The sequence below is a fragment of the Saccopteryx leptura genome, unplaced genomic scaffold (genome assembly GCF_036850995.1).
Source record: "Saccopteryx leptura isolate mSacLep1 unplaced genomic scaffold, mSacLep1_pri_phased_curated manual_scaffold_16, whole genome shotgun sequence".
NCBI classification, from domain to species: Eukaryota; Metazoa; Chordata; class Mammalia; order Chiroptera; family Emballonuridae; genus Saccopteryx; species Saccopteryx leptura.
This window is the reverse complement of record NW_027095698.1, coordinates 3,326,017-3,339,356: the sequence shown is the minus strand read 5'-3', so window position 1 is coordinate 3,339,356 and position 13,340 is coordinate 3,326,017. Positions and strand designations below refer to the sequence as shown.

Below are 13,340 nucleotides of genomic sequence, written 5' to 3'. Positions count from 1 at the left end.
ATGTAGGATTTCATGGTGAAATATCCATTATGTTCCCACAATTCCTTTGGAAGGACACACAAGAAACTGATTATTGGTTACCCCTAGAGAGAATGCTCTAGGATGGAAGACTCAGATGGGAGTCACACCCTATTATTATATCTGAGTTTTTAAATGAGTATCAAATGGTACTGAAACAGCAGTAAAGCACTAAAAAGTAAGTAAAATAAAAACAACAAAATCAACAATAGCAAAAGAGAAAATAGGTGGACACTCTGTGGATATAATTCTAGCCAAGTATAGTTTGGTGGCTGCTATTTGGGTTTCTTTTCACAATTAGTCAACTCTGTCTGTTGATCGATACCTTAATTTGATTAGAATTCTCTAATATTTTATCATCATATTGTTTTCTCCCACTTCAGATTCAGATGATTTAGAAAAGTTGCCAGGTTTCTCTTTGACATGAGATATGTTCTTGATTTGGAATGTGTTGCTTCATGAATGAAAAGACCCTGGTGGTGACTTACGAGTTTCCTTCTACTACAGATAACTAGGACAAGGTATTTTCAGGTACTTTGATCTATATAGATGGTAAAGAATTTACCTGAATCTTTTCCCAAATTCTCTTATTTAAAGTCTGAGTGATTAAATTCATTTTTAGTGTTTCATTTTAAAAGAAAGCAACATTAGCAGATCTTTATATAATGAAATTGGATTATGTTCAAGTTTTAGGTTTTTGCCCTATAATTGTATTGTAAACATTTCTTTTTCTTTCTGCCCTTTAGCCGGCCTCAGAAAGTGTGTTTGTGTCCATTTCTACCAGTGCATCCTCTGCACATCTCTACCCACTTGTACATAATTCAGCATCCGGCAGAGGTAAGATTTTGTAAAAAACAGAATTTCAAATACAATATTATTGTATAAGAGGAAGCACACAGATGAACATACTCATTCCTCCTAGCCCTTCAGCATTTCTGGAAATTAATCAATGACAAATGCTTTCTCTTTGGGAGAAAATAGTTTCTTTTATATATTATATGGTAGTATAGTGCCATATGCTTTGGAAACAGATAAAATGATGTTGTTTTATAAAAGCTGTTATTTTTGGATAGTATAGAAATTTAGAACTTCAACAATTTTGTGTGAAGGAAAAATGAGACTTTTGTGAGTAAAGAGCTAGGAAAACCATTGCTTTTTAAATGATTTGATCATAGTTTATATTCATTAAATGTCTTGTTAAAATAGAAGTAACTTTCAACTTTTTGTTTTTATTTCTACTGTTCTTATTTCATAATAATTTTTATTTTTCAATTAAAGTTGAAATACAGTATTATATTAGTTTCATGTGTACAATATAGTGAGTAGACATTTATTTAACTTATAAAGAGATCACCCTGATATATCTCGTACCAATCTGACACTATATATAGTTATTATAGTATTAATGGCTATATTTTCTATGTTACACTTTATATCCCCACGACTGTTTTGTAACTACCATTTCGTACTTCTTAATACCTTCCCCTAGGGAGCTAGAGCCAATTCCGATGTTGGAATTTTTCCGTGCGGGTGGAGGGCTTTCTCGGAGTGAGAGACGGCTGGCCTGATATCCAGGTCTGCACGCAGGGAGAGTGGGCGAGAGATTCCTCTGAGCACCTCAGGGGTGGGCGCTCGTGTTGTCCCACAGAGAGACGGAGTCAGAGGCCTTTGTGTGGGCCAAAAGCAGAATCTCTGAACTTCCCCAGCGCCCTGAAGGGGCTGTGCACGGGGAGGAAGCTAGACCCAATTCCAACACTGGAACTTTTCCGTGCGGGCGGAGGGCTTTCTCAGAGTGAGAGACGGCTAGCCTGATATCCTGGTCGGCGCCCACGGAGAGTGGGCAGGAGATTCCTCTGAGCAATTCAGGGGTGGGCGCTCGTGTTATCCCACAGAGGGGCAGAGTTAGAGGTCTTTGAGTGGGTGGAAGCCCCGCCTGATCATGTTAGCAGCTCTGACTGACTGAGCCTTACCCAGAGCCCAGTGGTGAGTGGGAATAGAGTGAGGAGTTGCCAACTCATTGAGCCTCTAACTATCCAGGCAGAGGCAGCAGCAACCCCATAGCTGGATTATCAGGCTTCTAATTGAGGAAGGAAAGACTAGGAGAGAGGCTCCAGGAGCATGGACTCTCTCACTGTCGGAGCCTATAAAGCTAATGAGCTTCGACTGCCAAGGAGACTGAAGCCCAATACATGACATCGCCATAGAGATTTATCAACTGCAAACCTCTACCAGAGCGTGCCACAGGGGCAGAACCTGGGGTACAAAGTCACCGACCAAGAAGAGGGACAGAAAAGAAAAAGCAAGACGATAACCTCTCAAAATCAAGAATAATCCGGAGACTTTATAACCTATCCCATTTTATTATATTTGTTCGTCTGTGTCTCTTATCTTCATTCTTGATTTTTTTTTTATTTTTTTTCCTCCTCCAATTTGGTCATTTAATTCTCTGCTGGCCTTACTCTCTCCTCTATTTGAACTATACTACCCATAAGTGTTACATATCCCATTATCTTTTCTTTCCTCTTCCTTTCTCTCTATGAGGGTTGCACTCCAAAACCCTTAACTCTCTCTCTCTCCTCTTTTTTCTTTTTTCTTCTTTTAGTGGTTCCATCTTTTCTCTCTCTGTCTCTCTGTTTTCTCCCTCTATATTAGTCTCTTCCTTTCTCCTTTACATCTCCTCTCATTCAAACCTCAATAATGAAAAAATTATCTTATCTGGGACTCAAACTTATGTTTGTGGCATTTTGGGGGGTTTTTACTTCACCTTTTTAACTCACTAGCAGTACTCCCATCCCTGGGTCTCAATTTTATCTAGTTCTTATTCCACTAAATACAATAGTAATTTTTTAATTTCTTAATTTCCTTCCCCTTTTTTCTGTTTCCTTCTTATTGCTTTCATCATAACTCTTAGCCAACACCTAAAAGCAAATCATTTTATACTTGAGCCAAATTTTTTCCTTATTTGCTTTTTGTGGGTCCATACCGCTCCCCCCCCTTTTTTTTTCTTTTTTTCTTTTCTATTTTTCCTTTGCCCCTTTATTACCTCTCCCCAATTCAGGCCCTCCATTACAGGTATTGTTTGTTCTATTTAGTACAATATAATTCACAGTTCACCACAAGATTTTCTCAAGAGGGGAGAGGAGAGGAGAGGAAAAAGGGAGGGGGAGGAATAATTTCCTTTGATTTCAAATTTTTATTTTATTTTATTTTTCTTTAATTAATGATTAATTTATAAAAAACTTTTTGATTTTTGATTTTTATTTATTTATTTTTTAACTTTTTATTCTTTATTAAATCTCATTAATACTATCAACAAAACCACCCTCAGATGCCACTAAAGAAGAGAAAATCGAATATCATGGATACAAAAGAAAGAGAGGTAACATAGCTAGATGAGGAAAAATCTATGGAGATAAAATTTAATATATTGGAAACCTTGGAGTTAAACGACAGAGAATTTAAAATAGAATTCCTAAAAATACTCAGAGATATACAAGAAAACACAGATAGGCAATTTAGGGAGCTTAGAAAACAACTCAATGAACAAAAGAGTATATCTCCAAGGAAATTGAAACTATAAAAACAAATGAAACAGAGATGAAAAACTCAATTCACGAGCTGAAAAACGAGGTAACAAGCTTAGCTAATAGAACAGGCCAGATAGAAGAGAGGATTAGCGAAGTAGAAGACAAGCAACTTAGGCACAACAGAGAGAAGAAGAAAGAGACTCAAAAATTTAAAAAAATGAGATAGCCCTACAGGAATTATCTGACTCCATCTAAAAGAATAGCACAAGAATAATAGTATATCAGAGGGAGAAGAGAGAGAAAATGGAATGGAGAACATACTCAAACAAATAATAGATGAGAACTTCCCAAGCCTGTGGAAAGAACTAAAGCCTCAAATTCAAGAAGCAAACAGAACTCCAAGTTTTCTTAACCTCGACAAACCTACTTCAAGGCACATCATAATGAAATTGGCACAAACCAACTGCAAAGAAAAAATTCTCAAGGCAGCCAGGGAAAAGAAGAATACAACATATAAAGGAAGCCCCATTAGATTATCATCAGATTTCTCTACAAGCTAGAAGAGAGTGGACCCCAATATTTAAAGTCCTGAAAGAGAGGAACTTTCAGCGACGAGTACTATACCCAGCAAAGCTATCCTTCAAATATGAAGGAGAAATAAAAACATTCACAGATACAGAAAAGATGAGGGAATTTATCATCAGAAAACCCCCACTCCAGGAATTACTAAAGGGGTTCTTCAATCAGATACAAAGAACAACAACAACAACAACAAAAAAAAGCCACAAGTAAAAGCTCCAAGAAGAACACAATAAAACCAAATTTAAACTGTGACAACAAAAAGAAAGGGGGGGGGAGAGGATGGAGATTAACAGTAGCAAAGGACGATGGAGTGCAAAAGTACTCACAAAATAGTGCATTACAATGAACAGGGTAGGAACCCTTTTCATTACATAATGATAACCACCATTGAAAAAACCACCACAGAAACACATGATTTAAAAAAGATAGCAACAGAGGAAAGATGTATGGAACACAAACAAATAAAAACAAAAGATAAGGATCAAACAAGACACAAAACTAACAGAAAGCAATATAAAAAATGGCAATAGGGAACTCACAAGTGTCAATAATAACACTAAATGTAAACGGATTAAACTCACCAATAAAAAAGCACAGAGTAGCAAAATGGGTCTAAAAAGAAAATCCAACTGTATGCTGCCTACAAGAAACTCATCTAAGTAACAAGGATAAAAATAAATTCAAAGTGAAAGGCTGGAAAACAATACTCCAAGCAAATAACATCCAAAAAAAAGCAGGCGTAGCAATACTCATATCTGATAATGCTGACTACAAGACAACAAAAGTACTCAAAGACAAAAATGGCCATTTCATAATGGCTAAGGGCACACTGAATCAAGAAGACATAACAATTCTTAATATATATGCACAAAACCAAGGATCACCAAAATATATAAGACAGCTACTTATTGACCTTAAAACAAAAACTGACAAAAATACAATCATACTTGGAGACCTCAATACACCGCTGACGGATCCAGATCGGTCATCCAAAGAATCAACAAAGATATAGTGGCCTTAAACAAAACACTAGAGCACCTGGATATGATAGACATCTACAGGACATTTCATCCCAAAGTGACTTAGTATACATTTTTCTCCAATGTACATGGATCATTCTCAAGAACTGACCATATGTTGGGCCACAAAAACAACACCAGCAAATTCAGAAAAATCGAAGTTGTACCAAGCATATTTTCTGATCATAAAGCCTTGAAACTAAAATTCAACTATAAAAAAGAGGAAAAAAATCCCGCAAAAATGTGGAAACTAAACAACATACTTTTAAAAAATGAATGGGTCAAAGAAGAAATAAGTGCAGAGATCAAAAGATATATACAGACAAATGAAAATGACAATACGACATATCAGAATCTATGGGATGCAGCAAAAGCAGCGATAAGAGGGAAGTTCATATCACTTCAGGCATATATGAACAAACAAGAGAGAGCCCAAGTGAACCACTTAACTTCACACCTTAAGGAACTAGAAAAAGAAGAACAAAGACAACCCAAAACCAGCCGAAGAAAGGAGATAATAAAAATCAGAGCAGAAATAAACGAAATAGAGAACAGAAAAACTATAGAAAAAATTAATAGAACAAGGAGATGGTTCTTTGAAAAGATCAACAAAATTGACAAACCCTTGGCAATACTTACCAAGGGAAAAAGAGAAAGAACTCATATAAATGAAATCCAAAATGAAAGAGAAGAAATCACCACAAACACCGTAGATATACAAAGAATTATTGTAGAATACTATGAAAAACTTTATGCCACTAAATTCAACAATCTAGAAGAAATGGATAAATTCCTAGAACAATACAACCTTCCTAGACTGAGTCAAGAAGAAGCAGAAAGCCTAAACAGACCTATTAGCAGAGAAGAAATAGAAAAAAACATTAAAAACCTCCCCAAAAATAAAAGTCCAGGCCCAGACGGCTATACCAGCGAATTTTATCAAACATTCAAAGAAGACTTGGTTCCTATTCTACTCAAAGTCTTCCAAAAAATTGAAGAAGAAGCAATACTTCCAAACACATTTTATGAGGCCAACATAACCCTCATACCAAAACCAGGCAAGGATGGCACAAAAAAAGAAAACTACAGACCAATATCTCTAATGAATACAGATGCTAAAATACTAAACAAAATACTAGCAAATCAAATACAACAACATATTAAAAAGATAATACATCATGATCAAGTGGGATTCATCCCAGAATCTCAAGGATGGTTCAACATATGAAAAACGGTTAACGTAATACACCATATCAACAAAACAAAGAACAAAAACCACATGATCTTATGAATAGACGCAGAAAAGGCTTTCGATAAAATACAACACAATTTTATGTTTAAGACTCTCAACAAAATGGGTATAGAAGGAAAATATCTCAACATGATAAAGGCCATATATGATAAACCATCAGCTAACATCATATTAAATGGCACAAAACTGAAGGCTTTCCCCTTTAAATCAGGAACAAGACAGGGTTGTCCACTCTCTCCACTTATTTAATGTGGTACTAGAGGTTCTAGCCACAGCAATCAGACAAGACAAAGAAATAAAAGGCATCAATATCGGAAAAGAAGAAGTAAAGGTATCACTTTTTGTAGATGATATGATTCTATACATCGAAAACCCCAAAGAATCCACAAAAAGACTACTAGAAACAATAAGCCAATACAGTAAGGTCACAGGATACAAAATTAAAATACAGAAGTCAATAGCATTTCTATATGCCAACAATGAAACATTTGAGAATGAACTCAAAAGAATAATCCCCTTCACGATTGCAACAACAACAACAAAAATACCTAGGAATAAACATAACTAAGAATGTAAAGGACTTATATAATGAAAACTATAAACCATTGTTAAGGGAAATCGAAAAAGATATAATGAGATGGAAGAATATTCCTTGTTCTTGGTTAGGAAGAATAAATATAATCAAGATGGCCATATTACCCAAAGCAATATACAAATTTAACGCAATTCCCATCAAAATTCCAATGACATTTTTTAAAGAAATGGAGCAAAAAAATCATCAGATTTATATGGAACTATAAAAAACCCCGAATAGCCAAAGCAATCCTAAAGAAAAAGTATGAAGCTGGGGCATTACAATACCTGACTTCAAACTATATTATAGGGCCACGACAATCAAAACAGCATGGTATGGGCAGAAAAATAGACACTCGGACCAATGGAACAGAATAGAAAGCCCAGAAATAAAACCACATACATATAGTCAAATAATTTTTGATAAAGGGGCCAACAATACACAATGGAGAAAAGAAAGCCTCTTCAACAAATGGTGTTGGGAAAACTGGAAAGCCACATGCAAAAGAATGAAACTGGACTACAGTTTGTCCCCCTGTACTAAAATTAACTCAAAATGGATCAAAGATCTAAACATAAGACCTGAAACAATAAAGTACATAGAAGAAGACATAGGTACTAAACTCATGGACCTGGGCTTTAAAGAGCATTTTATGAATTTGACTCCAAAGGCAAGAGAAGTGAAGGCAAAAATTAATGAATGGGACTACATCAGACTAAGAAGTTTTTGCTCAGCAAGAGAAACTGATAACAAGATAAACAGACAGCCAACTAAATGGGAAATGATATTTTCAAACAACAGCTCAGATAAAGGCCTAATATCCAAAATATACAAAGAACTCATAAAACTCAACAACAAACAAACAAACAATCCAATAAAAAAATGGGAAGAGGACATGAACAGACACTTCTCCCAGGAAGAAATACAAATGGCCAACAGATATATGAAAAGATGCTCATCTTCGTTAGTTATTAGAGAAATGCAAATCAAAACTGCAATGAGATACCACCTCACACCTGTTAGATTAGCTATTATTAACAAGACAGGTAATAGCAAATTTGGAGAGGCTGTGGAGAAAAAGGAACCCTCATCCACTGTTGGTGGGAATGTAAAGTAGTACAACCATTATGGAAGAAAGTATGGTGGTTCCTCAAAAAACTGAAAATAGAACTACCTTATGACCCAGCAATCCCTCTACTGGGTATATACCCCAAAAACTCAGAAACATTGATACGTAAAGACATATGCAGCCCCATGTTCATTGCAGCATTGTTCACAGTGGCCAGGACATGGAAACAACCAAAAAGCCCGTCAATAGATGACTGGATAAAGAAGATGTGGCACATATACACTATGGAATACTACTCAGCCATAAGAAATGATGACATCGGATCATTTATAGCAAAATGGTGGGATCTTGATAACATTATACGAAGTGAAATAAGTAAATCAGAAAAAACCAGGAACTGCATTATTCCATACGTAGATGGGACATAAAAGTGAGACCAAGAGACATTGATAAGAGTGTGGTGGTTACAGGGGGATGGGGGAGAGGGAGAGGGAAGGGGGGAGGGGGAGGGGCACAAAGAAAACTAGATAGAAGGTGACAGAGGACAATCTGACTTTGGATGATGGGTATGCAACATAATTGAACGACAAGATAACCTGGAGTTGTTATCTTTGAATATATGTATCCTGATTTACTGATGTCACCCCATTAAAAAAATAAATAAATAGAAGATTAAAAAAAAAATACCTTCCCCTTTTTCATCTGTCTCCCAGACCCCTTCCCATCAGGCTATTGTCAAAATGTTCTCTGTATTTATGAGTTTGCTTTCGTTTGATTTGTTTGTATATTTTGTTTTTTAGATTCTACATACAAGTGAAATCATATGGCATTTGTTTTTCTTTGTCTGACTTATTTCACTCTGCTCAGTACCCCCTGGTCCCATCCATGTTGTTGCAGATAGCAAGGTATCCTTTGTTATGGCTGAGTCACATTTCATTTATTGCATGTTTGCACCACTTCTTTATCCATTAATTCACTGGTGGTCACTTAGGTTGCTTCATATCTTGGCTATTGTAAATAATGCTGCAATGAACATATAGGTGTATAGATCTTTTCAACTTAGTTTTTTGGATTTTTCGGATAAATGTCCAAAAGTAGAATTGCTGGGTCCTTCTTTGTCTCTTGATATATAATATAGCCTTTCTTAAAAGTCTGTTTTGTCTGGTAGAAGTATTGCTACCTCAGCTCTTTTTTGTTTGTTTTCATTTTCATGAAATGTCTATTTTCCAACTTTTTACTTTCAGTCTATTTGGTCTTTTGATCTGAAGTAAGTCTCTTGTAGGCATCGTATGTGAGGGTCATGTTTTCTTATCCATTTAGCCACCCTATGTCTTTTGATGTCTTGATTTACATTTGAAGTGATTTTTCATAGATATGTAGTTTTTGCCATTTTAATATTTGTATTTTTAATCTTCATTCCCTTCTTTTTAAAGATGTGTCCTTAATATTTCTTGTAATATTGGTGTGGTGGCTATGAACTTTAGCTTTTCTTGTTGGGGAAGCTCTTTATCTGTCTGTGGATTCTAAATAATAGCTTTGTTAGGTAATCTTGGTTGTAGGTCTGTGCATGTCATTAGTTTGAATATTTTGTGCCAGTCCCTTCTGATCTGTAGTTTCTGTTGAAAAATCAGCTGACAGTCTTTTGGGAACTTCCTGATAAGTAACTAACTGCTTTTCTGTTGCTACTGTTAAGATTTTCCCTTCATCTTTAACCTTTAGCATTTTAATTATGTTGTATCTTAATATGGGGCCCGTTTGGTTTATCTTGTTTGGGATTCTCTATGCTTCCTGGGCTTGTATGTCTACTTCCTTCACTAGATTAGGTAAGTTTTCTGTCATTCACTCTTCAAATAGGTTTTCAATTTCTTGTTCTCTTCTCCTTCTGGCACTCCTATGTTGTGAATGTTGGTATGCTGGATGTTGTCCGAGAGACCCCTTAAAATCTTTTCATATTATTGGATTCTTTTTTTCTTTTTTGCTGTTCTGATTGGGTGTTTTCTGCTATATCTTCCAAATTACTGATTTGATTCTTAACTTCAGCTACTCTAATGTTGATTCTCTGTAGGTGACATATACACCCTGCAGTGTTCTGACCCATGATGTGCTTCCAATGTACTTCTGCATTGAATTCCTTGCTCTCTGAATCATAACCAGAGAATCATTTGGTACTATGAGGATAGAAGACACTGTATTCACACCTCCCCAAAACTTGAATTCCAGTAGTAGTTCTGAAGAGCCCTGCACCCAAATAGCAGGTGAAGGCACCAGGTTGACCATCAACCTGGTGCTTTCCAAATTGTATTCGTCTTAGTCACCTCCATTTGACCTTCAGAGATCTTGTCCATTTCAAATCTGTTGAGAAGCCTGCAGGCCAGCACCAGACCAGAACAATGTGATGCAGCCAACCTTTAGAGCACACTTTGGGAGTTCATGAGCATAAGCTGCACAGACTTTCATACATCCTTCTATATGGGCACAGGCAATCTAACAAATGATATCTCTGTTGGTTACATGAACTGTTATCCTGTATTTGGGTGTGTTGCACTTACTTTTATCCTGATTATCATGTATTTCCAGGCACAGTAACTGGTTTTATGCTCTCTTCCTTGTCTTCTAAATTTCACTTTGCATCTCTTGAAGTAGGTCTTACTTTTGAGACAACTTTAAAAATGTAATTACTGTGAAAGATAGACTCATGCCCATAGCTCACTACAAACATGCAGGCCCAGAACAGCTTCCATGGGGATGGGGGGGAGAGGGGTGCAATACTTTTTCTTTTCTGTTATTAAAGTAATTTAATTATAAATTTATTTATTTTTACCTATTGTAGTAAATTTATATGTAACATTATGGTTCTGTGTGTTAATTTGCTGAGTAAATAATATTCCTAATGTAAGTAGTGTTTGATATTCTTTAAGGGCATTGTCATTTTTTACAATAGTCAAAATATTCACTGTGAAGATACATATAAACAGAATTATATAAATTGATAATGTTGGGCTGGATGTAGGTAGGCCGAGGAGAAAGGGGCTCTGTTACTTATTTGATGAAGCAGATATTCCTACTTGGGCCAATGAAGAAAGCCAGAGAGTGACTGAGCATTGTAAATGAAGATAACCAAGAAAGCTAGGAGGCTAAGGCAGAATAGCTAATCAGCTTACTCTACTGAGATAAAGGATAGAATTCCTGTGACATGAAAGGTAGTTTTTAGTGTTGGATGGTAGGACCTTGAAGAAAAGAAATGCTTGTGATAGTTAATGGAATTTATAGAAATGGTCACCAGATTTCTCTACTCTAAAGTAATTTTTCTTCCATGTCCATCCTCTTTATTCTTTGGAAGTAAGGTTATATATTTAGCCCATACTCAAGTAGGAGGGAGAGATTAAGCTCCACTCCCTTGAGTGGGAAGTATTTATATTTATTATTAGAAATTCTTTCTATAAGGAAGGTTTGTCTCTTTTCTCCCATTTATTTATTTGTGTCAGCTTGGGCTTTATATTTTATACTTTGTTATAATCCAAATACTGTGTTACTTATTTTGTTGCTCAATGTTCCAGTTTGGCCATTGGGAGCTCTTTAAGATTGGCTTCTGTGTGCCATTGATATGCTCCATTGTCTAGTTTTGAACAGTTCCTTGCTTTCTGGGCATAAATATCTAGGCCAGGGGTCTCAAACTCAACTCAGCATGTGGGCCGCAGAGCAAGATCACAGTTGTTCGGCGGGCCGCACTAGGTCTACAAAAGGCAACTGTTATGCAACAATTTTCTCACTGCAGTTGAAAACAAAAAAAAAATCAGTACAACAAGCACAGTCGTACATGCAATTTACTCAGTGTCACAAAACGACCAGAAACTGTAGTTCGCATCACAACTGCTGTTAACTAAGCTAATATCTAGCTAGGATGCTAGAGAAATGAAAAGTACAAGTAGGCCCCTAGGCTTACTTAATTTTATCCAAAATATTTTGAACTTCTTGGATTAGTCTGCGGGCTGCACAAAATTGTTCGGCGGGCCGCAGGGCCGGGAGTTTGAGACCCCTGATCTAGGCAGTTATCTTCGAGATTACATTCTAGAAAATTTAATTACTATTGGAATAAAAGTTTTTTAGAATAAATAATTGAATTTGGTTAAACATGAATTTACTTATTTTTTAGAGAGAGAGAGACAGTAAGGGAGAGAGATGAGAAGCAACAACTTGTAATTGCGTCACTTGAGTTGTTCATTGATTGCTTCTCATATGTGCCTTGATGGCAGGGTAGGGGGCTCGAGTCAAGCCAGTGACTCCTTGCTCAAGCCAGCGACCTTCGGCTTCAAGCCAGCAACCTTTGGGCTCAAGCCAGCGACCTTGGGATCATGTTGATGATTCTGCACTGAAGCTTGTGACCCTGCACTCAAGCCAGATGAGCCTGTCTTCCAACCGGTGACCTTGGGGGTTTGAACCTGGGACTTCAGTGTCCCACGTTGATGCTCTATCCACTACTACCACTAGTCACGCCAAACTTATATTTTTTATTATTTTAACCATGATTTGATGTTACCTTGTTTTGATCAACCTCTAAACATACCCAGGTAGAATTAAAAATTATATCTGTAGTATATTTACTACTGATAAATCAGAGAAACTATAGTTCTTTTTATTAAAAACTGGTCTGAAAGATGTGAAAATTCTGTATGTTATGAATCAGATGTTCATCATAAATGTTTAAAACTGTGTTTGTCTAAGTAAAATAAAATCTACATGTTAATTAAATTTTAATTAAAGGAAAGCAAAGTGTTGCGGACAGTTCCTCTACTAGCAGCATGCCTCCCCCAGGACAAGTGTAAAGTCAAGATCGGGCGTCGCTTCAGTGAAGAAAGGTAAATTAACTTTTAGGGCAACTTAAAATACTTTTTTTTTCCTACATAGATATTTAAAAATTTCTTTTTAAAACTTATTCTTTAGTCCTAGAACATGATATATTGGAAGTGGTCGAAAATTTTAGTTCTGCCTTTTCTCTGAAAATCATACAAGACAAAGGTAAACATGAACAAAGACAACTCCCTCAAATAGACCAAAGTGGAATAAACAATGAAAAAAATAGCATTATTTGAATTCCATACTAATATATATTAAGCCTCAAAGACATATATATATATTTACTGTGTATTTCATTTTTTTCAAGATCGTAAGGGTATTTGTATTAGATTTAGTTGTTTTTTCTTTAATATATATATGATTATATTTATATAAGTAAACACATACCTATCCATTTCTAGCCCATTAAGCCTTTTCTAAGGTACAGTGACTAGCACTATATTTA

At 36.0% G+C, this 13,340-nt stretch overlaps 1 protein-coding gene and 1 pseudogene across 1 annotated transcript in view; one reads left to right on the top strand and one right to left on the bottom strand.

Annotated features, from left to right (window-relative positions):
* DTWD2 (DTW domain containing 2) overlaps positions 1-13,340 on the top strand; it is a 131,729-nt gene that overhangs the window by 40,289 nt on the left and 78,100 nt on the right. The window contains exons 2-3 of the mRNA XM_066357963.1: positions 765-855; positions 12,803-12,897. Coding sequence (XP_066214060.1) covers positions 765-855; positions 12,803-12,897 — 186 coding nt within the window. The remainder of the gene's footprint in view (positions 1-764; positions 856-12,802; positions 12,898-13,340) is intronic.
* Positions 9,978-11,906, bottom strand: LOC136386838 (large ribosomal subunit protein uL18 pseudogene; annotated as a pseudogene).